This window comes from Colletes latitarsis, chromosome 11 (assembly GCF_051014445.1).
Source record: "Colletes latitarsis isolate SP2378_abdomen chromosome 11, iyColLati1, whole genome shotgun sequence".
NCBI classification, from domain to species: Eukaryota; Metazoa; Arthropoda; class Insecta; order Hymenoptera; family Colletidae; genus Colletes; species Colletes latitarsis.
The window spans coordinates 26,782,128-26,807,920 of NC_135144.1; the positions used below are offsets into that span (position 1 = coordinate 26,782,128).

General features: G+C 38.5%; 1 protein-coding gene across 15 annotated transcripts in view; it reads left to right on the forward strand.

Moving 5' to 3' along the window:
* Mp (collagen XV/XVIII-type protein multiplexin) overlaps positions 1–25,793 on the forward strand; it is a 301,479-nt gene that overhangs the window by 160,097 nt on the left and 115,589 nt on the right. The window contains exon 2 of one of the 15 annotated variants that reach the window (XM_076776824.1): positions 5,590–7,532. The exons of the other annotated variants lie outside the window; for them this stretch is intronic. Coding sequence (XP_076632939.1) covers positions 7,341–7,532 — 192 coding nt within the window. The 5' untranslated portion in view covers positions 5,590–7,340. The remainder of the gene's footprint in view (positions 1–5,589; positions 7,533–25,793) is intronic. 15 annotated transcript variants of the gene reach the window in all.

Genomic DNA, 25,793 nt, shown 5'->3' on the forward strand with positions numbered 1-25,793 from the left:
CCTCTCTAATACAAGCTTCCCGAATTATCGACAACCGTTTATTACTCGAACAGATCAATTCATCAATTCATAGCTTGATTGCTATCAAATATATCCATATTTGATTTGGAATATTAAACAATGATAATCCAAAGACCAGAGAAAATATCTTTTTAAAGGGGAAAACTCACAGTTCAAAGTTCCCCCTCTTAATGACTTTGCTATTCGATTCTAAGATCCTTGTTTGGAGATAATTATAGGCTATATGTATAGTCGAATTGATACACGTTCGTATTAGGTCATCTTGATAAGTCTGAGAAATAAGACTCGAGAGGAGGAAAATTATGTTCATCGCATTTGTCTTTCAAAACCATTTAAATTGCGTTCCACACATTCAAACGTTCTGTTTCTAATGACTCAATCCGTGTATATCGAAACAAGATGGCGGAGAGGGACGCTGGTATAGGTTACGAACTTCATCTTTTAATTCTCTAGAAATAAATGATAATCGTCAAATAAATTTACATACATTTTCTAAATCGTGGGATTTCTATTTATCGACTCGATAGCTACGTCCCTCGAAGAATCGTTCAGTCTTTCGAAAGACGAATTGGTCCCTATAATGCTGAATTCTTCGAAGTCCACGCAGTGGACGCGCTCCAAATTTACCCGGATTTCCAGCTCGGATAACCTAATGCGTTCCTCATTTTCATTATCGTCCTTCGATACCGTCCGCGCACCATATTAGCATTCGTGGCCGCATTCGCCGCGCATTTTACTCCGTAAAACGAAAATAGCGTTCCCACGTAACAGACAGCGTGGTCTGGATGAAAATGCTGTTACCGTGCGCCGCGATAACCGAGGAAAATTGATCCCGGTGTTTAAGATCCCGCCACGTTCCATCGCGATTACGCGTTGGCTAATTCGCGATTTCTTCTCCTACGTGCGTCTCGGCGAGCGACCATTTCGAAAAAATACGACTTCGAAAGCGCGGTAATCTCGATGTATAATTCAAGCTCGTTGTAAAATCGCGCTTGATTCAGTTTCATTCAACCGATTCCAACCGCGAATAAATTATTGCGTGATCGCGTAGGATGCATCGCGTACAAATGCATCCTAACGCGTGGGACCTATTTCTCTGGTGTATCGCGAATGCAAAAGCGATTAAAAATGTTAAAAATGATTTCCTGATCATAGCCATCTTCATATTCGAACGATACCCAACGTGGCGTGAAAATAAAGTTTCGAGAATAATTTTTTTCCTCCCCGTTTTTAATAACGCGCCAGAAATTTGTGAATAATTTTCCCGTTGTTGAAACAATGCACATCCGCACGTCCTGTACACTTAGATCTGGGTTTTTATTTATGAGGACGTCTCGAGTCTCTTGTTTATGATACTACTGTTTCTACCGTGCAAATTTCCCGGTATCGTACTGTTGCTTCGCGTGGCAATCCTCCAAGTATTCTCGGAAATTTGAAACATGTTCAAGGATCCATGAAACGTCTGTATGAAGCTCGAATTACTACGCGCGTATATTATTTTCAGTCGTTCCTTTGAAGGTGAGAATGGACGAAAATTGTTTATACCTTCGAAAGAAGGAATTCCTGGATCCTCGAGCTTCGTTAATTCTTAGGATGAAAAATTAGGTAAGGAAGTTTTTAAAATATCGAAACGAATTTGGTTTCATAAATTCATAAATTCGAGTCTTAGAAATAACGAACAGTTGGGTCGATATCTGCGCTTAAATAGATAATATTCCTCTTTAATCGTAAGCGCCCATGGTAATTATTGCCGTGCCATGGAGCACTTGCGGCATTTAACAGGGAAAGAGAATTTTCATTACCGTTGAATCCAGCTTCTCTAATATTATAAAGGAAAAATTATTCGCCTGGAAGGTACATTATCGTGTTCTAAAGAATGTGAATATTAAAAGGGTGAGAGCGTTAAAAGAAAATCAAGACGCGAATCGAACCTTGTGCTTAATAGTTTTTATAAAGCTGAAATTACGAACAATTGTACGAAAAATAAACGGCTGAAACATAACAATTATCCTCGAGGAGCATCTTGGTTTAATGCACTACAAGCACAGACTTAAATAAAGCACTACTTGAGTTACCTAACCTCACAAAATCAGCTTCGAGGAATTTCTAACAGATATTTTAATCCATTAACTTTCATATTTTAAAGAAAAAATATAAATTGTTTGACATTTAGCAACAGTATTGAAAGTGAGATATTTTATATCGTGCCTTGAAACGACTAAATAGCTAAACTTTGACTTAGAATCGCGACTGGTACGCGAGAATATTTTTAATTTAATATTTTACGGAACACTTCTTAATTAAATTTTCAAGAAGGAGGTACGATCTTTGAAACGTTAAACCTAGCAATTTTTTACCTTTGTCGAACGATCGTATAGAGTACCATCGGCCAATATATCAAGAAAGTTACGAATTTTATCGAACACGAGACCCTTTTGATTGATTGGCAAGGACTGGCTAGACGCAATTAAATTCTCATCCGAGGATAATTCACACTGGTGTTAAAGTTCTGTAAAGTACGAACGATCTATCAAGTTATACTGTCTCATTATTTTCTTCCGATGTCAGTCGTCAAAGTTTCGATCCGTAAATTGAAAATTAACTGAGTTAAAGCTAATACGAAACGAGCAATTAGGTACATTGTGGGCAAATAAAAAGTAACCTTTCATTCTCTAATAAACCAATGTAACGAGCACACCGCCGTAGTAGTCGCGAAGGTTTTAATTAAATCCCATAAATAACTTATTAAGGTTATGCGTAATAGCAAGTGGACTTCAAATATAATAACGTTAAATCTATATGTAAATATAGTAGGAAAAAAGAGGTGTGCACATTTACCTTATTAACTCTGTAACGTGTCTAAAGATGGATGCTGCCATCAAACGTAGTATGAAACGGAGGTTAGATTCGGGAGATACGTCTGTCTTGTTAGGTTATGTAGCGTATCTTCGGCGCGTAGACTGACGAGCAACAACGCACTTAGAAATCGCAGGAGGTCGAATTCTAGAAGAGAATTCGAGAAACTGCCTATACTAAACTTGTTTACTTGTTCGACACTGCGGAGAGGTTAAACACAGAATCGCCGTGATATCGCGACGACAACTGTCGCTCGTCTGTTTCCAGCCTAAGGCTCTGTGCCACGATAGCAACCAGATATTTCACAATTAAAACTGATTAATCGTTGTAACTAACTTTCGAAACGACAATACGGTTCATTCGTGTAGCTCGAGCTTGAATCAAAAGCAGGGAAACACAGAATGGAAGAAAGATAGATGTCGCGGCGTGCACCGGTGCTGCCAGGTCTCTCGTCATGGTCCGCGCTGTAATCTGCGTCGGGTGAATCGGTAGCCGATTAGTCATTTAGTAATATTTTATTTTTGCATCGTGTGTGTTTATGGGGGAGAGGGTGTAACAAGTGTGAAAAAACAGTTTGCGTCATCGACATTATCTAGATTAGGGCTCTATGCCGTGGTAGCGACCAGATATTTCACAATTAAAACTCATCAATCGCTGTAACTTTCGAAACGACAATATGGTTAGTTCGTGTAGCTGGAAACTCGAATCAAAGGCAGGGAAACGGAGAATAGAAGAGAGATGTCGCGACGTGCACCGGTGCTGCCAGATCCCTCGTCGTGATCCGCGCTGTAATCTACGTCGGGTGAATCGGTAGCCGATTAATCATTTAGTAATATTTTATTTTTGTATCGTGTGTGTTTATGGGGGAGGGGGTGTAACAAGTGTGAAAAAACAGTTTGCGTCATCGACATTATCTAGGTTAGGGTTCTATGCCGTGGCAGCGACCAGATATTTCACAATTAAAACTCATCACTCGCTGTAACTTTCGAAACGACAATATGGTTAGTTCGTGTAGCTGGAAGCTCGAATCAAAGGCAGGGAAACGGAGAATAGAAGAGAGATGTCGCGACGTGCACCGGTGCTGCCAGATCCCTCGTCGTGATCCGCGCTGTAATCTGCGTCGGGTGAATCGGTAGCCGATTAGTCATTTAGTAATATTTTATTTTTGCATCGTGTGTGTTTATGGGGGAGAGGGTGTAACAAGTATGGAAAAACAGTTTGCGTCATCGACATTATCTAGGTTAGGGCTCTATGCCGTGGTAACGACCAGATATTTCACAATTAAAACTCATCAATCGCTGTAACTTTCGAAACGACAATATGGTTAGTTGTGTAACTTGAAACTTGAGCCAAAGGCAGAGGAAGAGAGAATAGAAGAGAGATGTCGCGACGTGCACCGGTGCTGCCAGATCCCTCGTCGTGATCCGCGCTGTAATCTGCGTCGGGTGAATCGGTAGCCGATTAATCATTTAGTAATATTTTATTTTTGCATCGTGTGTGTTTATGGGGGAGAGGGTGTAACAAGTATGGAAAAACAGTTTGCGTCATCGACATTATCTAGATTAGGGCTCTATGCCGTGGTAGCGACCAGATATTTCACAATTAAAACTCATCAATCGCTGTAACTTTCGAAACGACAATATGGTTAGTTGTGTAACTTGAAACTTGAGCCAAAGGCAGAGGAAGAGAGAATAGAAGAGAGACACAGGTAATGTGTGTTTAGTATCTTTACTCTATTTCGTTCTGTTTTATTCTACCTTGATACGTCGAGTAAAAAATTATATGTACCGTGGTCGAGGCATTTTATTTTATCCGTAGAACGTTTTCGACTCATCACGCATTTATACGCATACTCGGACAGATCCGATGACATACCAAATAACCGTCAACAGGTGGCTCTCGCACTTTCAGCTATGTTCGATTCACACCTCGTTTGAACATACGTGCCATAGTTTTAGAGTCCTTCAGATATTTTTTCTTTTTAATCGATTCCGGAAGGTTCTTCGTCGAACAAAATTTTTCTCGTGCGAATATTCGTTAATATACCTGACGATATTCAATGTATTCGTTTTAATTTTTCTTCAGTAATTAAATATTTAATAAACTTCGATCACTCGTTTAACAGGTTATTAAAATGTCACGTAATCTACGAATTTTGCTGAAATAAAGTTAAAGCGTTCCTATTAACGAAAGCATTCTTTGTTCGAGCAAAAAACATGGTGAAATTTGATGTTGCCGCGTGTATTTACGAAATTCGAAAAGCTTCTTTGCAGCCGTGTACAATGATTTTTTTTCGCATGATTTTGGTTAAATTCCCATATTTATTCGATCCACGTGTTAAATAACAATTATAAGATATTTATTCTTATTACAATAACAAATATTTCTACGCCCTATACATAATGTTCCTCTTCCTTTAACCGAAGAAAAAGAATTTTTATCAGAAACCTGAAAATACTAAAACAAATTTTTAAATGTACGCAGCGAACCAAATAAAATGCTCGATTCGGCTACAAGACGTAATTCTTTTAAACGCGGATATTAACCAATATTTTACCAAACAAAAATGTAAACGGAATGAAATTCTTCAGTTTCGTTCGCATCGATCGCGATCCATCGAGGGTCGGAAAACATTGTTGAGAAATCGCTCGAATCCCCATTATCCCAGGGCGTGTAAAATTGGTGACGTCTCATTGTTTTCATAATATCCAGGAAGGTGACTTGCCTCGGCGATTAGAGGACGCTGAATCCGCTTGGTTGGCGCACTCCAGCGAAGAAGTCTGAAAAGGGCGACGAAACGGGGACGACGAGAGAAGACGCGGAACAGGGAATCGAAGGAAAGATCGTCGCGGAACGTCTTTCAAGCTTCACGGTTTCGCCTCGCGGCCTCATTAAATGAAACACCGAAGAAGAAGTGCCACGGTCGGAATATCTCGTTGCTGAAATAATTCCCCGGGGAAGTTCATTGTTGATTATTCAGACGAATTTATCGCAACTCGTTGTTGTCTTCTTGCGCCCGTTAAACTTGTTGATCCGCGCGAGTGTGCACCGGGTGTTCGGAAAGAAAAGGTCCCTAGAATAAAAAGGAATCCTCGAACAGTCTCTAAGATAAGTTTCCACGCCAGACGCTCGATAAAAACGGTATTTCCGGAAGCTAGCGCGAAAAACACGAACGTAACGCTGATCAGATAAGGCGCGAGGTTCGATTTTATTCGATTTGCAAAGGACCCCGTACGGCTGTTGGAATTTCACGAACAGGGTATTCGAACGTAACGCTGAAATATTTCTCGCTGGAACCGGAAATCGGAATTCACGGGGGAATAATAAACTTTCGATTCGGGTGTCGTATTCGTAAGGAATTATTCAAAAATATTGTCCTCGCGGAATAAGAGCGATCGAAACGGAAGTCGAGGAGTTCGTAGACTGTAAAAGTAGCCCGGAAGCGGAAGGGAATAAAGCGAGGGGGATACCGTTGGAAAAGTATGCGCCGAAATATCCTCAGCGAGGCAACCGACACAAAGAGCCCGCCGTTGATACTGGATCCGTTAATCAGTGCGAGTGTATACCGGGTGTCTCGGGGAGATCGCGCTCTAGAAAGTTACGAGGAAAGATACTCACGAGGGACGACGTTAAGAAATTCCAGGAAGACCGAGTTTCTCGCGAGAAAGTTCCCGAGAGTGGTAAACTTGTTGACCCATGCAAGATCGCGGCTGCACGTAGAGACTGGATTCACCGGGAGAGGCCATACAGCGTGGAAGTAATATCGTCGAGAAATTTACGTGGTTCGGAACCAGACGCTCCTCCTCGGGATAATCGAGTCGAAAATAAAAAAGTACTCGAAGCTAATCAGGATCAGGAGTAGGGTAGTTGGTGCATGACCGTTTCCGATCGTTGTTAGAAAGATTCTTTAAATAGATTTAACGGGATTCGCCTTCCTCTTACGCAGGTTCGAGAGACTGTACAAAGTTTAGATCGAGAATCGAAGCGTAGAAAAATAAAATGCCGCGAGATTACTCGAAGAGGATGAAACGGTCGATCGCTTGAACAGTCAGCTCCGGTGGACGAGTCACTCACTGCCAGATGACTTCAAGAAGGGTCCACGAGGATTCGGCTGACACGTCGTCGATATTCAAGTACGAAGACACGATAAAGTTATAATAACACCAGGAGTCTTGGTTAACGAACCTTCGTAGCAATCTCGTGTGACCGCGTGAGAGGAATATCGTAGTTGAACCCCTGTTCCCGACTTATCCCCAAATCGCAGAGAAAGATATATATATATTCATATACCTAGATATATGTATACATAAATGATATATTGATGTTAATCGGAGTTATTGATTGATAATTTTCTCGATCCATCGGTTCACGGTGGAGACTGTTCGTTAAGAGTTTGTCGTTAGAAGCGGTGAGAGAACGATTCCCGTGTAAAGTGGGGACGCTTTAATAAACACGTGGGAAAGATGGCGATGGTAATATCGCCTCGTAGCAAGATCGTGACTCTGTCGTTGTTGATCGGTATAATTACGCTGACGGCGTTGATAATAACGGGCGTGGTCGGGATATGGCACAAGAGCGAGAAACCGACGAAGTCTGGACCGAAAGTGGTCAGCAGCAAGCTGCAGCAGATCACTGGATACACGGCTACCAAACACGTGAGTAAAAGATACTTTTACGACCCATCGTTTCACCTTTCGACAGTTTACTAGAGTAGTTTCGCGATTGATTTTTTTCCACAGCGAAAATAAACTGTGATACGCTCTTTGACACATTGACTGCCACTTTGTGAATTTTCACCGAGGAGCTAAAACAATTCTCAAGATTAGATGTCGATGAGAATAAATTTAAATGGGACTCTTGAATGTTAACCCTTGAGTGGACTCTCGATCTCAACTGAATAGTTTTACTTACTGTTGATTTTTACCAAATTGGTAAATTGAAATCAACTTTAAAGCATTTAAAAAATAATGAACTAATGGCCCCAATAATCCACTTAGGGGTTGACGAGCCTGTAAAAATAAGTTCCATGACTAGTAGCGAATACTCTAGTTCCCAATTGTCTAAAATCAAACTGTATATAAATACTCTGTAGTATACAAATACTGCAAATTGTATTTGTATCGTCGTTCTCGTGAACAATTCGAGCAGTTTGGTCTGGCAGCCAACGCGTTAACACGAATTACAATATTTCATTTTATGATACATCGTAAATTTTCTTGGATTTATTATGGTTAAGTTTCAAGAACTTTAATTATACTTACGAATAATGAAACCAACCATACAAGTGAGTTTCCATTTCGAAGCTTCTAAATGTATTGCTATACATACATATATCGAGAAGGAATTTCAATTGACAACGAACAATAAGGCACTGTTTATAAGACTTAGATTCTGTTAATTGAAATCATCGATACACGCCTATTTTCGTATTTGAAAGACTTTCACAAAAAACTTATAACCCGAAATTCTACAGATAATATAGAATCGAACATTTATTAGAAAAAATTTATTTTTAAAACGGAGAGAGTGCATTTTTTCGAGAAAGCTCCTGAAATATCGAATTACGAGGGAATCTTTACCGCGAGCGTCGCAAAAAGGACATGGCTTGTTTCGTAATTCTCCTAATAGAACGGGCGTGTATAATTTTGTACGTAATGGGAGATAATGAAGTATTTCGCCGCTGCGTTTCGTCGTCGAAAAATCTGTCCGCAGTAGCCGGAAATTTCCGGCAACAGATGCACGAGCCAGTAATTTCCATGCTCGCGAACCGTTTGTTCGTTTTATGAGCTTTAATTCTCGTCATAATCGAGTCGCTCATTCCCGCGCGTTGTCCGGTATACTCCTCCACCTACGAATTCCGGAAGTTTGCGACACAATAGAACCGTAGAGAGTCAGATCCTCGGCGTGGCCTGATTTCTGATTCGGAATATGTGGTCTTCCTCGGTGTTCTAATGCACGGGCACATCGTGCAATTCGACCGTGCATCATTTAGTTAAAGTTGCACCGAGACGTGTCGCCGACGTGATCGTCAATTTGTTCCTCTCTAGTTCCGCTCTACCCAACAAGAAATCTAACATAATTCTCAGCCCTTGACAGACTAGCAATTTCGTTTGAAAATTTTATCAATTTTTATAAAGTATCTATAAAGTTGTATGGATTTATAAGATAATTTTGACGAAAATCTCTTCACATTCGTACATAAAACGAGTTATTATAATCGAGAAACTCATTAGAATCGTAGATTCTCTCACTTATCGATATACTTAGAGCATCGACTTCATCATTACATTGTATTATTTTTTAATTGACAAAAAAGCAAAGTAACTATTCCTTTTTATATGTAAATAATGTACAGTTCGATCCATGCTTCTAGATTTTTTTCAGAACGCGACCAGAGAACAGTAGAACTCGTAAAAATTATCGTACGTTGGTTTCGATGGTCTTAATCAGACTGATTAAGTATGGTAATAACTTAATAGGCGAATTATTGAAAGGAGGGAATTGATCTCAAACTTAAAAATTATACAAAATAAGTATAGAAATATTTTATCCATTCTATTTGATACAAAAATGAAAGAAATGTGTTGATAAAAACGATCTTGTGGGCCCAACGCACCCATAGAATCGTCATTTCACTCCAACCTTTGAACCCGGAACTGAATCCTGTTCAAAATTAAATTCTCTTAGGTATCAGAAATATTCAAAGTTTTCGTTAGCGTGTTCTCTGTTACAAAATGGAAATTGCATTCTTCCCGATTAGGAGATATTTCCACAAGAAGCAAGAACCTACTTCGTAATTTAATAAATTCAACGTGTAAGCGTATTGCAGCTGTAATTTCTGCTAAAGGAGGTCTAATTAAATACTATAAGAGGTACGCAAACACGATTCGAGTACGATAATGTACTTTGGGTGTGATTTTCTGAGCATAGTAGCGCGTTTCGCTTGCCACGATGGTTTCCTACGGACCCATGAATCAATGAGTTGCGTCATGATACGGTTATTTGATGAACATTTTCGTAAAAGTGACTCTCAATCGCGAGGAATCGTGTAATATAAACCCATTAAATGGCCGGTAACACACAGATCACCGATCGAAGTGACGAAAAATGAATGTTCACGAAATTAAAATTACAATAAAACGTCTTCCGTACAAACGTTGAAAAAAATCTCCCGTTCCAGATTTTATGCCCCCCCGAAGCGTAACGGCTCGGAAAATACTCGCAATGTGTAGACATCCATAAAAAGATGTTGTCGATCCATACTGATCGAGCCACCGAAGTCATACAACCGGTGAAAAACAATTTCTTCCGTATAGGGCATGAAAAAGATATTGAAGTTGGCAACGCCGGGCCGCGCGACACGTTGCACATTAATATTTATACCGGTATTCTTTACGATATCGCGAGGCACGAGTGTCGAATGAGTAAACGGGGAAACGCTAGCTCACGGGGGGAGAGGGGGGGGGGGGACCGCTCATAAATTCTTCATCAATCACGAAACGTTGGAAAACCGTCGTCGAATCCCCTCGCCTCTGTCGGGCGGTTACACCGTTGGATTTCATGTAATTCGAAAAATTAATTGAGGGGCCCCCTGGATCGATCGGGTAAACTTCGAACTTCGTTTTACAATCGGCCAGGAGCGGCGCGGGGCTGCATACAAATGCGCCCCGCGATTCGAATGCATAAAACACCCGTGAACTTCTTGTATTATTTATTGGTTCGCTCGCATTGGGATTCCGGCCGCGGAATTTCGCGTTGTTCCAATCGTTGGAAGATTATAAACCGAAGAAGGAGATCCCTTTACCGCGAAAGGGAGTCTTTTTTCCCGGTCGTCGCGTACCAGCTACGCCCTCGCCGACCGACAAATCTTCCCTTGTCCTTGCCGCGTGATACGCTTCGCTCATCCCCTCATGCATATTAATAACGTACGACGAGAACTACGCGGCAACGCACGAACTTCGTAATCGCGTCACGATGCGCCCCGCACGAGGTAATACCCTGTCGCGAAACAGCATTATTTTTCGATCAGGCCAGAAGCGTTCAGCGATTTGATCCTTTCAGTTGCGGCCCGACAGAGCGTCGTCGGGGATTTACCGTTGAAACTGACGTCCCTGTGCTTCCAGTTCTGCCGCAAACTTCGAGAAATAGAATTATTGTAAACTATTTCCGACGAGCGCGAACGCCTGGGGAAATATAATATTTTCAAACGATCGATGATAAATAATTGATCGTACTCGGGGATATCTCGATGGAACTTTAAACGGAAATGATAACTGCGAAAGATAATCCGGTGCTCGTTCTATTCGTACGTACGATATTATTTCGATAACTATCACGGTTGGTGGAATAAGAATCCGGGATGCATTTCACCAATTATTAGTTCGTGTGTTCGTTTTAAGTCGACCAGACAAATTTTCTTTGTTCACCATTGAATTACAAATTGTATCCCCATAAATTTCAGAATATCGAATAGCACGAACTTATGAGACCACCTGATATATGAATGAAATTTGCTTTGAGATCATCAACAGTGTGTTTTTGAAATAGATAAGGGACTTAATATAGCTCCACAAGAAAAGTCGATGTCGATTTGTAAGATCTCGATGGCCAATTAAATGAATTTTTACATTGTTCATCTCTACTTATAATATTTTTACATATTGACGGTAGTTTAATATTCTCCACTTTAACAAAATTTTATTAGTTAAAAGATAGTAAAATCGTGGGAGTTGAAATAGTACCATATCGACGCTTGGAAACACGGACACGAGTGGAAACAGCGAGTAATGGTCAGACGCGTCGCGCGCGAGTTCCACAAATCTTCCAAGTCAATTTCCTCGCGAACGGAACCTCCTATGAAAAATTTTCATTCCATTTTTTCGATGTACTTTCGCACAATGAATCACACTATCGTATATATTCACTTTTCAACGTAAAAAGGCCAATTTATGAAAGTTTTAAATAAAGATAATGAGAGGTCTGTTTAGCTCTAAAGTTAAAGGAATAAATTTTTTCAAATAAAGTTTCAAGCATTACAAGCACAATTCTAAAGTATTACGATGAAATTCGAGAACTCCCTATATACTGTGAGTCAAACTTGCAAACCGATTTTCGTTGACGTAAGAGCTCGAGAACAAATGATCTGATTAGCTTAAAATTTCATACACATACAAAGTAAACATTCATCAAATACATCAAAACGAAAGTTATATATTTTAATTAAACGGTGTAAAATTTAGTTCGCGTGATAATTATATTGTTACTATAAAATAGGAAGTAATTCGTTCCCTGTTATAGTTTAATACTATCAATTTACATAACTCAAAGGAAATTCATGTAAATATATGTGAAATAAAACATTCACGGTTTTCACATCGTTAATTTTCATGAAAAATGATGCTGGCCTCAATAACAAATAGTAAGCAATCACGAAAGAAATTTGAATACGAAGGGAGACGTGAAAAGCAATGAAATCTTTGTATTAAACGAACATAAATATGGCACGGGAACGTTTAAAAAGTTGTAAATCAAATAGATATAGTATTTGTAGTTCCAGAAGACAGCAAAGATAGCACTGATAATTGAAGTAGGTTTCTTAATTAAAGTAGAATTACGTTTGAATGAAAATGCAATACGTAGATTGAATGCAATTGTTAAGTAGATTAATAGTTTGTTTTAAATACAGTGCGAACGATTAAACGCGTGTTTGCACTTTTGAACGTTCTGAATCCGGATTACGAAAGTTCCAACACACTAATCTTCCACAGTTGCATACATTCGTGCGAACATATTAATATTACGTGATGTTAATCGCCGCACTTAAGCAGCAAGACGGCATAACAAATGATTCTCCACGCTAGTATCACTCGAATAAATTTTCCCTGATTTATTTCAGCTAATTCTGTGCGAAATTACGCGTCTGTGTTCAGCTACATCGCGTTCTCTATTTTCTTTTCTATTGTTACGACTATTCTGATTTTTATTTCTGTGCCATTCTTCGACTGCTTTCTGATCACCTTATTTAATAATTTAAATATACTCGAAGCTACGTTAACGAATTTCGTAACAGAAGCCAATGAAATTGAAAGGAATAATTAAATTGGTAAAAGATTTATATCTTTTCTTTAATATTCTTTAAATATCTATGTAATTGCTCCTTTTGGTTTCTTTTTTAGATCATAATCAGAGATAATTTTTTTTGTGATTTACTTTTATAAGTTTTAATCTATGAAAATTCTTGTATTATATATTTATTATTATATTGATTTAAATACTTGATATAGCATCTTTAACTTTGTAAAACATTCAGTGGCAGATGTTACTTGGTTTGCATCGAAAATTTTCGTCCCAGCCTAGCGATTACGCGGAGCTTGATGATGCGAAATTGTACTCCATTTGCTAAATTACATAGAAGATGGTAGACATCGAAATCGTAGATAAAATATGACTGCAACGTTGTATGCAATTTGTGACACAAATTTGAGCTGAATATTACAGGCGATCGAAACGAGTGCAGTTAAACAACGGACTTAAATTCTTCCGCCTCTTCGATTTCCTATTTCAATTACCCCTTTTATGTCAACGTTCGCGAAATTCGATGTACAACGCTGAATTTTATTTTCGAACACATACGCTAATTATAATGCCCGTTGTATCCTATATTACTTCGATTCAATATAGGATCATCATTGTAAGCGCTTCCTGATACAATTGGAACATTGTGCACGCCATGAAAATGAAAAACTTTTATCGCTTCGACGATATTTCTCCTATTGAATTCATAATATTAAATATTGCGTGCTTATTGGTCGATAGTAAATAAAATCGAAATGCAATTATTATTTTTCATGGGAAATGTCGAAATCCAAACGAAGATACATTATTTCTGACTATCATTTTTTCCAAAGTAAAACTACGTTTTTGTAACGCAGGAAACAGAATGTTTTCAGACTTTTTGCTCGAGGAATTTCAAAGATAGAATAAAATGGAGCCGGTTTTATGACGGAAAATATTCGAATAGCATCATTTTATCCTCATGATCGGGAGGATATCACCTGGTCAGCAAAAGACTCTCTTGGATGACCACTATAATCGCAGTGAAATCAATTGACCGTTCAAAACCACTTCCTCTGCTATGAATCATGTCAGATGCACTCCTACTTTTACTCTATCTTTACTTCACTGTTTACCACGTTGTCAGCCAACCCGATTTCATAAATTAAACACGAAGTCTGTTACTTTTCTTTTGCTCGATTAAGCAATTTGACAAATTTCAAATTAATTTAAAAACACGTGTCTACGTTTGTCTACAGATTTGCTAACCTTCGTTTACATTTCGATGGCGTAAACTGTTTTCCTGCTTTGACTCTTATTTCGTTATTTATTAATCATTACTAAAATATTTTAATACTAACATCGAGTGTAAAGACATACGTCTGACTGTAACATAATTTTATTCCGCAGCTTTGTTTAGAACTGGGTGCAATTTGTCGTGCATACATTAGAAACACATATTATAAACTGAATTTATATTTTAAGCCAGGGCTGGCAAACTTGCGACCCATGGGACGCTGTGCAGTTCCTTCTCTGCTTTGCTCGCTTCGTCAAACGACCACCACCATACTTGACTCCTACACTTTACACTGTAAACATAATAAAATTTAGACTGTGGCAAAGGGTAGAAGGAGCTCCTCACGACCAACCCTGTTTTCGACTATTACGCAATACAAATTAATTATAGTTTGACAAATATCCAACTCCATTCGGAAAATAAAAATTGCAATACTTGGAATTACTGACTAACGCTTCTTATAATCATCAAAGAGGCGAGTAACTAAAATTTTTCTAAGCCGTTACAATTGTTAAGTACAATCGAAATGATTTCTAAATTTTCATTCCACGAATAATATTAACAAAGCATATTATTCGAGGTCCAAGTGAATTTAATCCCACAATAAGTCCATTGAAATCTGTTCCTAGTTCTGGCCCTCCTCGGTAAATCATGCTATTCCAGAGCCAAGGATAATATTAAAGCGGTATTCATAACGCGACGACAAGTGATTTGATAATGAAAACGTCGTTGTCCCTGTTAGTGTCCGCGATTATGAATGGACATTGTGCGCAGACATCGGAACTCCATCGCGAGTTTGCATTCCTATATACAATAGAATCGACTCCATAGCCCGCTTTGAAAGTTCAATACTGAACATTTCCATTCCGTCGAGGGAACCGCGAAACGATCAAACGTAACAAATAAAATGCACAGTCGGTTATGAAACGTACGTTTCAGGTTTGCCGCGGCTGAGAGTAAAGTACGTTCCTTTGTGTATTTTCTTGTGGTATCCCCGCATCAAATTTCCTGCACAGAATGCGCCTAGTATCGTCTCTAAGGTGTGCTCGCGTGATAAATGTACGTACACGCTCGGAAAATATTTCATAGACTTAAAATTCCGCCCTCGTACTAAATTTGAGATTATTGCTCGTATGGACGTTCTCGTGTCAAGATACGCGACTCGTCATATGAAATCGTAACGCGAACGCGCGAAACGAGGTTTATATTTGATATAAAAAAATAAAAAAAAAAGGAAACGAGGCCATCTTGGTTCGTTATGTTCCGTCCTAAACTTTAGAAAGCACGGTAATTTACTCTCGGGGAAATATTTTTTCAAATATTGACACTGTTCCGTCCGCCGTTTCGAGGAGGAAAATAAAAAGTAATTTTCTATTAGCTACTGTCTTTTGCGAGATGTTTGATGTGTCTTTCGATATTTGTGGTATTTGGAAGAAGCAGTTTTATAACGTTTTGTGCAGTGTGCATTGCAGAGTATAAAAAGTGAATCGAGAGTAATAGATAAGGTGCATTAAGCGCTTGAAGGTCGAGCAAAAAGGTATCTTTGATAATGGAAAGATGATAATAAATTTAGCATCGTTCCTTCGGTCGCGGTTAATGTTTCAACGATAAATGTGGACCATGATCAGAGGATCGAGAACGAAATTGTCCTCGGCGGGGGACTCGAGAAAGGTGGAACAGGTAATCCAAATCGTTTTAGCGAACATACGGATAGCAAGATGATATGTCCCCGTTTTACGGGCGTTCCCAACGATTTTCTCGTCAGAAAGCGCCGGAATTTCGTTCGATGCAACCCTGCGGCTTTCCTTGTTCGAGTTGCTAGTCTACCTGACCCAGATAAATGTTTGTTGCACCATTCCTTTGGTTTCCCTTGGTATTTGGAAATTCTTATTTCTCGTGCGATGCACAGAGAATCCCTGATCATTCGACGATACGCACGAACTTCCTCAATCCTCGATTCGAGAAAACTATCGTATCGCGTATCGTAATTGCTCGATTATTTCAATATTAGATATTTACGCGAATAACCCAGTTTCGAATCGTAAGATTAAAAAATTAAATTCCCGCGAAAAACAAATCATTGTTACGCTCGGAATCGTCGAAATGTAATATAAATGATGAATAATCGTGTGATCGTTAAATATTTAATATTATTTACGATCGTATTAAACTTTCAGCCAAAATTGCTTCGACAAAGTTGAGCGTAATTTCGTGTAAACAAATAATTCAATTTGCAGTAGCGTTAATATGTTCAAAAGGAATAATAATTTAAATTATTATCATGACAAATGAACTGCTATTCGTTTTGTAAGTACGACCTCGTTTACGTACAGAGAACGTTTACATTGTATTAACAAATACAGATTATTTTTGGTACGATTTTAAAAGTGAACAGTGATATCTAAGAATTCGCGAACCCCTAAAAACGATGAGAAATAAAATTCATAGACACGTGTGCAATATAAACGTTTATAGCTACTGTAATATTATTGCATTTTATCATCCGGTCCACTTTGAAACTTTATCGTCTTCATCGTCTTTAAACAGTATACTTTCTTAGTTCCTCGATATCGTATATATTCATGTATTCCCCTGTGAACGACGAAGGAAATTTTTATTTTACAATTTCAACGTTATCTAACAATTTTCGTAAGTGCTTTCCATGGATTATTACGTTTAAAATTTGAATTGAATTTTAAACAGAAACAGAATCACCAGAACGTCAAATTATTCGATTCGTTCGGCTAACAATTGTCACGTTTAAATTGAACTAGCGTTTTAATATTTGCCCGATTTCGGTCCGTTCGGTCGAGTTTTGTTTTTGGCCGTTCCTTGTTGTCGTTGGATCTCTCGTCGTGAGTTTTATTGGTCACCGTTGACATAGAGACGGGTCGAAAAAACCATTTCCAGCGGTAATCTGCTTTTGGTTGGACGTGCAAGTAGACGAAGAAAGCTTCTGTAATGCTAGGCGCTACCAGAAATCCGGAATAGGTAATCTAAATCGCTTTAGGGGAATGCAACTGAGAGCTCGGTAGAATATCCCTGCCATTTGGGGACGTTACTGACATTCTCCTTTTGAAGGAATTATGAAATCCCAGAGTGTAATAGCTTACCTTTATTGCGTTTAATAATTCCGAAATTCCCTGCGAATTTCGCAGCACTTTAAAACTATACATAGCTCTCTAAAACTATTCATACTCGGTTACCGTTACCTGCAATTACTCTACAGAGGTTTCGAAATACAAGAGACGTACGATGTTCGTTAAAACGGACTTAAAAAATTAAATGTTCACGAATCCCTGACGCTGAGAATTTTTTACTCCTGTATATAATAATCAGTCGACTGTACGTTTTATAAATACTGATTAAAGAATGAATATTAAACTTCCTTTGATAAATAAAAAGGAAAGTTGATTCGATTATTTTTCACTTGTTCGACGCGTTTTACAGCACGACTCGGTCAACATGACTAATTACTTAAAAATTATCTGTATTCCGACATGCAATTACTAAATTGCCTGAAATTGCTATCCACAGTATACGTAACAGTTTGTGGTTAATAATTAAAATTAATATGGAACGATACTCTGTGTAAAATCGTTGAATTTGGAGCTAGAGAATAATTTTATTAATTCTCTTCGCGTTTCTTAACATCATTTCCGATTCGACAGTTTCGATTGTTCACTCGTTTTAATTACCTGCTTTCGTCTTGTTATCGTGGCGTCTGAAATTTTCAAACGAGTTCGAAAGTTGTTCGTGCAAGAAAACGCTTCGAATGTTGCGATCGTCCTCGTCGAAGAATAAATTTCAAGTTCTTGTTATACGCGGGAGCTTGTTGTTTATAAAATCTGCCCGTTCGTCGGGAACGAAATTAAACCCGGCTAAATCAAGAAATTTAAATGAAAAGCATCGAATTCGGTCGAATTACAGATTACTGTCAGGTGGCTGAATTCAAAATGTAAATAACGTTTCTTAATGCAGTTTGGAAGTTTATTTTCAAATTCATGTTTGTCGCGCGCAATCGTGGAAAGTTTCGCGAAAATTTAGTCGTTACTGCCAGCTCGAGGTTAATAAGAAAATCAGGGACAGAAAATCAAAATGTGCTACTAAATAACGATGAGAAATTAACGAAGGTAAAGAATAAAATTGTAATTATCGATCGAAATTAAATTACTCTTACGGGCATTCGAATTTGAAATAAGTTTAAAAAATATGTTCTTCGGAAATCGATCCGGGATTTATAACTCAGTTGGATATAATATTTTGAAACTTAATAATCCAATTTCATAACGGTGGAAAAATTTTCTTTGAGTATTGGGTATTCGGAATTTACGCTGATCGCGAAGACGTAAGAATTCTACCGAACGTTTTCGTCTCGTTTCACTTCAATATGAGATATTACTGCGAATAAAATCACTTCAAAGGACGCCTTTTAGTACGTGCCGTATCGGGAATAAGTTAGCTCGAATCGTTTCAAGAATCTAATATGCAGAGCTCGATAACATATTCCTATTTTTGCGAGCGGAAAGCAAGACGCCACCCACTGGCATAAAAGTTGAAAATAAATTCAGAATTAATAACTTAAATCGCGTAAACTCGAAGTTCTCGTTTTTGACGGATTTAAATTATTTAAATCGTCGTTCCTGTCGAAGACCGTGTCGCACAAATATTTATCTCGGTTCATTGAAATAATAACCAATATCCCGAAAATAGAAACACGTCGAATAGAGTTCTGCTATACGTGTATATAAATAAAAGTAAAGCTAAGAAGTAACCGAAAGATATAAATGTATACAAGGTGTCCAGCCACCCCCGGAAAAAATTGTAATGGGAGATTGAGGATTTATTAAAAAGTTGTGATTTTTTAAACATACGCCTGAAATTTCAGGAGAATCATTCCTGTCCCTGGTCAGACATTGCATTTTCGGTAAAGAATTTTTTTCTCAAAACTGCGTTGGATTTCGGAACCAAAAATAATTTTTTTAGAACAATTTGAAAAAATTTTGTCGCTATGGAACTTTAAACGTTAATAACTTTTTAACGAAGCCTCTATCAAGAAATTGATACTCTTGATTTTCGTCTTATTTTGGCCTCTAGAATCTCTCATTTTAATTTTTCCCAGAGGTGGCCGAATATCCTGTATATAAGGCAACTCAGAACATAACTATGTTATTTTACCTTTAGGAAAACACGTCGATCCTCTAATTGTTAATTACCCCGACAAGATTTTCGAGTCCGTTTGCGATGTTCACGCTTCGGTATTTCGTGGATACAGTAGCCGCCCACTTATCGCGACTGTTTGCAGTCTAATACTTGGCACGGTCGTCGGATAGTAAAATCGAGGCTGCGTCCCTCGGGAGATCCGCCGATTTCCAGCGTAGCAGAGTCTTGGGACGGGCACCGATGGTCGACGGAATCTTAACCCAAAGCTGCAAAACACGCTGGTGGCTACGGCCACGTCGCTGGATTTCACGGATGACTCTCGACGGGATGACGCGTCGTTTTGAAGAGTATTTCGACAGGAACGAATGGTTATGCGGCCCACCGACGGCTATTGAATTTCGAGCCGTTTCCTCTTTCGACTCCGATGTGCAGCAGCGCTGCAGCCGAGCAGCTGACCGGAACCGAGTTTTTACTTCTCTTGCACGGAATTCGTGAAAGGAACTAAAATACACGGTTCGCCCCAAGGTGAAATTTTTCTTACAAGGCTCCTAAGATTCCTTCTATTCGAGTCGAAAGTGCAAGAAACTAACCGAGCAAAAGTTCGTGCAAAAGTAAATTCAAAATATAATTAAAATTTGTCATACGAGACTTCGTTTTCGAATAAATCGATCTTGGAAACTCGTAGACGTTAACCTTACGTTTCCACGCTATTTTTCTAATCTCTAATCACAGTTCCTTAAATTGAATGAAACATCGACGAGCGAACAAGTATCGGTACGCAAGCTATGAATTTTTTGAATATCGAGCCTTCAATTTCCCGAGCTGTTATCGTCGAAGGCTAGATAAGCTTAAACCGTGGACGACATCCCTTATCTATCTTTCAAATATATAATCCTTTTCAGTCTATTTCAAGTTATCATTTCGTATTAATCGACACGCCATGACGGGTTCGATGACAGCTCGCCGATCTATCACTACGGTTCGCGTTCAATACTCCATACAGTTATCGATTTCGCAGATCAGGGTCGCCTGGCTTCGCGAATTTCCCTTTGACGACAATCTATCAAATATTACTTCTTATATAATTCACTGGTACGTAAAACGGTGCTTACGGACCCATCTTGAGACAACTACTCGAAATATTTATTGCGCCACCCACAAATCCACTTAATGCGCGCGTTTCTCACAGCTACAAGATCGGTAAATTTGTTGGTATCCCACTTGTTTTAGCGCAGACATCAAACTGTAAAGAGCGAACCACGTAAACTATTACGAGCTATTTCCTCGAGAATCATTGGCGATACTGGCAGAAATTTTATTTAGTATTACAAGAGTCGATAAACCCTTTTATATGGCGTGTGGGGAATCGATGAGAGGCCCATCAGTAGAACAGAGTATTTATTTTTAATAAGAAATATAACGCATGTGCAGAATTGCCAGGATTATTTTGGCAGGTTTTAAATATTTTATTTTTAAATGTTACACGAAAAATATTCACAGTGTTTAAATAATAAAAATAAATATTTTATATCGTTTCCACTAACTGTTATTAAAACTTTATGACTTTCAGGAACGTCAAATATTGATTTAATAATTATTTCCGTAGAAATTTCTGGGAATAAATTCTAATTTCATCGAAAACGCGAAATTAATGTTAAAAACACTCCTCTCTCGTCGCATGTTAAGTTACACGGTCATCCTTAAAAATACAATGTTTTATAAATTGAATATTTAGCTACCGTGGGTTGTTTTTATTGCCTTGAAGAAAACAGCAAAACATTTACGTAATCCTGAGCTTTTAGTTGCATTTCCAGTGCGCGATCCGGCAAAATTTTTTCCTTTCGAAAATTTACAGGATTTATGTGGCTTTCATAATTCGAACAAAAAAGTTGCATCTTTTTCGCACTTTTTAAGAAATCACATTTTCCCTACTTTTGTTTTTCTTGCTTTTTCAAAGGTATTTTTTTATTTTCTGTTAGTATCTTCTATTTTCTAAAAGATACAAAATGTGACTGCAGTTATAAGTAAATCTATCCATCGAACACTCTATAATGTGACTAGTAATGTGACTAGGAATCACCAGAAAGATGGAGGTTTAAGGGACGACTCAGCGCGACGTACCTGACGCCTTATCCGTTGAAAGTAACGAAAAAGTGATGATAATAATAACCAGTGGCGATGCAGTTCCACGGACTTTTATTGAATTTCAAGCGAATCAGTTTTCCGGTCGATGAACAGGAGAGGCACGTTCGTACAAGTGCCGCTATAAAACGAGAAATCGAGGTCCCGAGCTTCCGCTTGTATCGATCGAACCGGAAAAATTGAAACCTAAAAACGCTTCAAGATTATTGTGTTTATATAACTGTTCTTTGCCGTCGTGGATGTAGAAAGGATGTTTCTTTAATCTCGTGTTAAAATTCTACCTTTAGCCAAGGAATCACTATAATTTAATTCGATACTCGTAATTACGATACAAAGTGTTTGTCGTACTACAAACTTTAAAGCTTTAAAGTACTGCGCTTTGCTGCTAAATTGATACTTCTGAAGACGTGACTTTAATAACAGCGTAAGAGTATCGCGATTGCTTTGAAGAAGCAAAGTATCTTGGGGAACATTATTTATTTCACAGAGTATGCAAACATGAATATGAACATAGCAGTTTAGAAAAATAACTTTTATGATTTCCAATCTAAAGCAGTATTTTGTAAAATAATATCGAGGTTTACAAAAATTTAATATACCCAAGAATGATTTATTTACTATTTTTTTGCCTCGTACGAATGGAAAGGAATAAAAATTCTCCAGTGGAGAACTATTCCAAGTATTTTTTGGTAAATGTTCATTTTTGCGTAGCAGTTACACGTATTGATGAACGTAACCCACGATCACTATGTCACCGGATGAAACGCATTGCATTTCAAACTAGTCGCTAATACCTAGAATACTTTTGCACAAACTGCTTCGGATAAAACAGTTACGAAAGCAATTACAATCGAAAATGCCGATCGTTTGTAGAATTACTAAAATATAATGGCCAGGTAGATGGACAATTTTATTATACCGTTCGGAGTCCCTTTGTACGTTAAACTTAAAAAATCGCGAACCAAAACATTTGCAAACAATTTTCATTCGTCTGTAGCTAAATAGCCTAATACTAACACACGTTTTTAAAACGGGACCATAAATTTCTCCATACTTTCAAAGAGTAAAACAACAATATGTACCCAATAATAAAGTCGGTTAGCCAAATACGAAAATTCGAATCTCTTGATAAAATATTTCTTGGGTCGTCCATATTGGGTACATTACTTCAGACTCTGACTTCTACTTGTCTTATACTGTTTTCAATTACAAAAAATCTCTATATAAAACTCGAATACCGTATTTCTACTTCGAGGCAAATTAAATGCAAGTTGAAATTACATTTCTAACTGCTTTTAACGTAAAGATTAACAAACCTAACCCAGTTGTGTCCGGTTTCATAAGAATGTTCGAGTCGGTGAAAGACATTAGAGAAGAAAGGCGAGCCACGTTCAGGGGTAAACGTCAACGGAAGAAGAGCCGCGCTGATCCGAGACCGGGATTTAGATAACAAGGCGAATTTCCGGGACGCTGTTAGGTCGCCGGTGCAACTGCGGTGCTGCAGTTTAGTTTCGCGAAGGCAGCGCGCGTCAGCGATTGCGAGAAGCAATTTGCAAGCGACCACGTATCCCGAACTTGTAGCTGGCAATGAAAGTGACTCCATGCGTCATGAGAATTAGTCTACGGGTTGTGTCGCGACGCAATAAAACCGACCGCGTTCGGGGAAACCCGGCCATATCTTCGTCGTAGGCTCGAGCCTCGTTTCGCCTTTGGGCAAAGAAATTACCCTTCCCAGGCACGCCAGAGGAAGATTTTTTGAGAATTTGCCGCGGAAATTCATTTATCGTTCCTCTCCTCTAACGTAACAGTGTAATTTTTTCGAAATAAACGGCACGTAGTATTAAATATTTACACGTTGGTATAAATCGTTTACCGTTGCTTCAGCGCGAATTAAATATTAAATCGTTTCTCCAGTATTTTTATTTGTGAGATTTGCCAAACTCTGGCGTTCGCGGCTCGACAGTGGCGTAGCTGGCATAATGGCTGTTAAGGAAAAGGGAGTAAAAATACGGGGAACCAGAAAGTAGCCTTACACGAGGATCTGAAGTTTCCGTGTCAATTTCCACGGGCGAAGTTTCTCGCAACCTGAAATTTTTCCCACGAAGATCCACCATATTGCGATTCGCGAGAACGTTTTAATACGAAATTCGAGCAGCCCGAAACAGGGTTGACCCGCATCCGCGCGTGCATCACGGCGCATATTGCGAACCGGAAACGAGACCGCGGGCCGATTCTCGCGTGACGGCGTTACACGTGCCGTTGACATCTGTTTGGCACGCTAACTTTCGCATTCAACCGAACGTCGAGTTCCCGTTAAGTGGACACGCCGTTCGACAAAGTTAACCAGAAAGCGGATAAGCGATAGGAAAAGTCCAAGTTCCACGTTGAATCGTCGTTAGATTCTTCCTCGCGCATTCTTGGCTACTATGGTGCAGTATTGTCTCGCTATTTGCCTCTATCAGTGGTACGGGTAATTGAAACGAAATCAAAATCACCACTGCTTGTGTTTCTTTGCGTGAAACGATCGTTGACTAGTACCTGTGGAATGAATCCTCCAACCTATTAGCTGCGTAGCCTTATTTTTAAAGTGCACCAAGCACGCGAGGAACGTGTCGAACGTTCGTATTAACGCCACTTCCGCGAGCAATTTCCTTTGATGTAGCGCAAGAATTGGAAGCACCACGTTTCGCTCGTTTCCCACTATCGGATGGCGTTACTGGCTTCCACTTTTCTTTGTTCTGTCTTTTAATTATATATAACTATAAGAAGCGTTAATTTCTATAACAGTATTTGCTTCTTTCAAAATCGGAATTGGTGGAATTTCACTTTCAGTTAGTGGACATTATTGAGAAGTATCGGAGAAAATGTTAAACGTACTCCAGAATCGTTGTATGTACTTTATTAGCTCTTATATGGCACTTTGAATTCGGATGTAATTTAGATAACAGCGCGTCTTTAGAATTTTTAAAGCGCCATTTCCTATACACGTATATCACTGTAGAAGATTCGTACGAAGGGGATGTCTAATAGAAATAGATGTAAGTGACATTACTTTACAAAGTAGAAACCTGACTCTGAATAAGATCCCCTTTCGTAGTCGCCACTGAACAGCTCTTTCAATTCGTTGAAAGATAGTTCCTACCGCAAAAAGGCCTTTCGCCTCATGAATTTATCTAAGAAAATATATTTCAATTAACTTAATCTTTTACGTACAACGTACAAAACGTTTTCAATTAATTTCTTGCAGCCCTCTCAAGAGACAACTTATACGCGCGATGCACAATATTATTTTCCTCTAACCCAGTTTATTCTGTAAATAATTTATATTGTATCTTTACACCAACCCAAATAACAATTTTACATTAAGAAATTTAAATAATTGAGGAAGAACAGCACGACTTATCTAAAGTGTCTGACTATTGTTCGTTATTTCTACTTGTTTTGGTGTTCGTAACTATTGTTTATTTTAACCGGTTCTAATTAGTTCGAAGACGATAAAATCAATGAGGGAAGAATAATACAATACCACAATTAAAATTAAATACCCCTGTACAGCAATTAAGTAGAAATAACGAGTAATGGTCAGACATGCTACCTAAGTAGTAATCAACAGTCCCAATGATTGTTCAAATTTTATTTTCTTTAGACTGCAGTCTCGTATTAAACAATTGTAATTAGTTTTTTATGAAAAATCACATTGTGTCAACAAAAATCGAAGAAACGTATTGTGAAAAATATGTAACTTTTGCTCTTTGTGTTTCGATGAGAAAAGCATTCATACGTATTACTGGTTAAAAATTACTGACGACTGGCGCGCGATGACAGAATTACCCTACCTCTGTTATAAATTAATATAATGGAGATGAGATCCTGACTAGACCTAACCCAGACCTCAATTAGGACTTAATGTAATGGCGATGAGTTACGCCTCGTAATTAATGGAACAGTGGCTTTTCTGTTTCAACTAACTTATTGAAAATCTCTGACTGTAATCATCCAAGATTAGACTGACCATAAGTGGAACGTACAGTGCCGGATTTTATTTGGCTGTCATTGAATCAATTGTAAGAAATTTTGAAAAGAATGTAAATATTTTTCATAATAATATCTATCTGATTGACCATTGTATTTTGTTTGCTGCCAACGAAAGGCAAAATTAGATACGTCTTGGAACGGATTGGTCTTTAACTTTGCGTGTTAATGATCATGGCGAATCGGTTCTAGACAAGCGAGTTGCACTTGCTGAAGGAAGCTTCGTGTT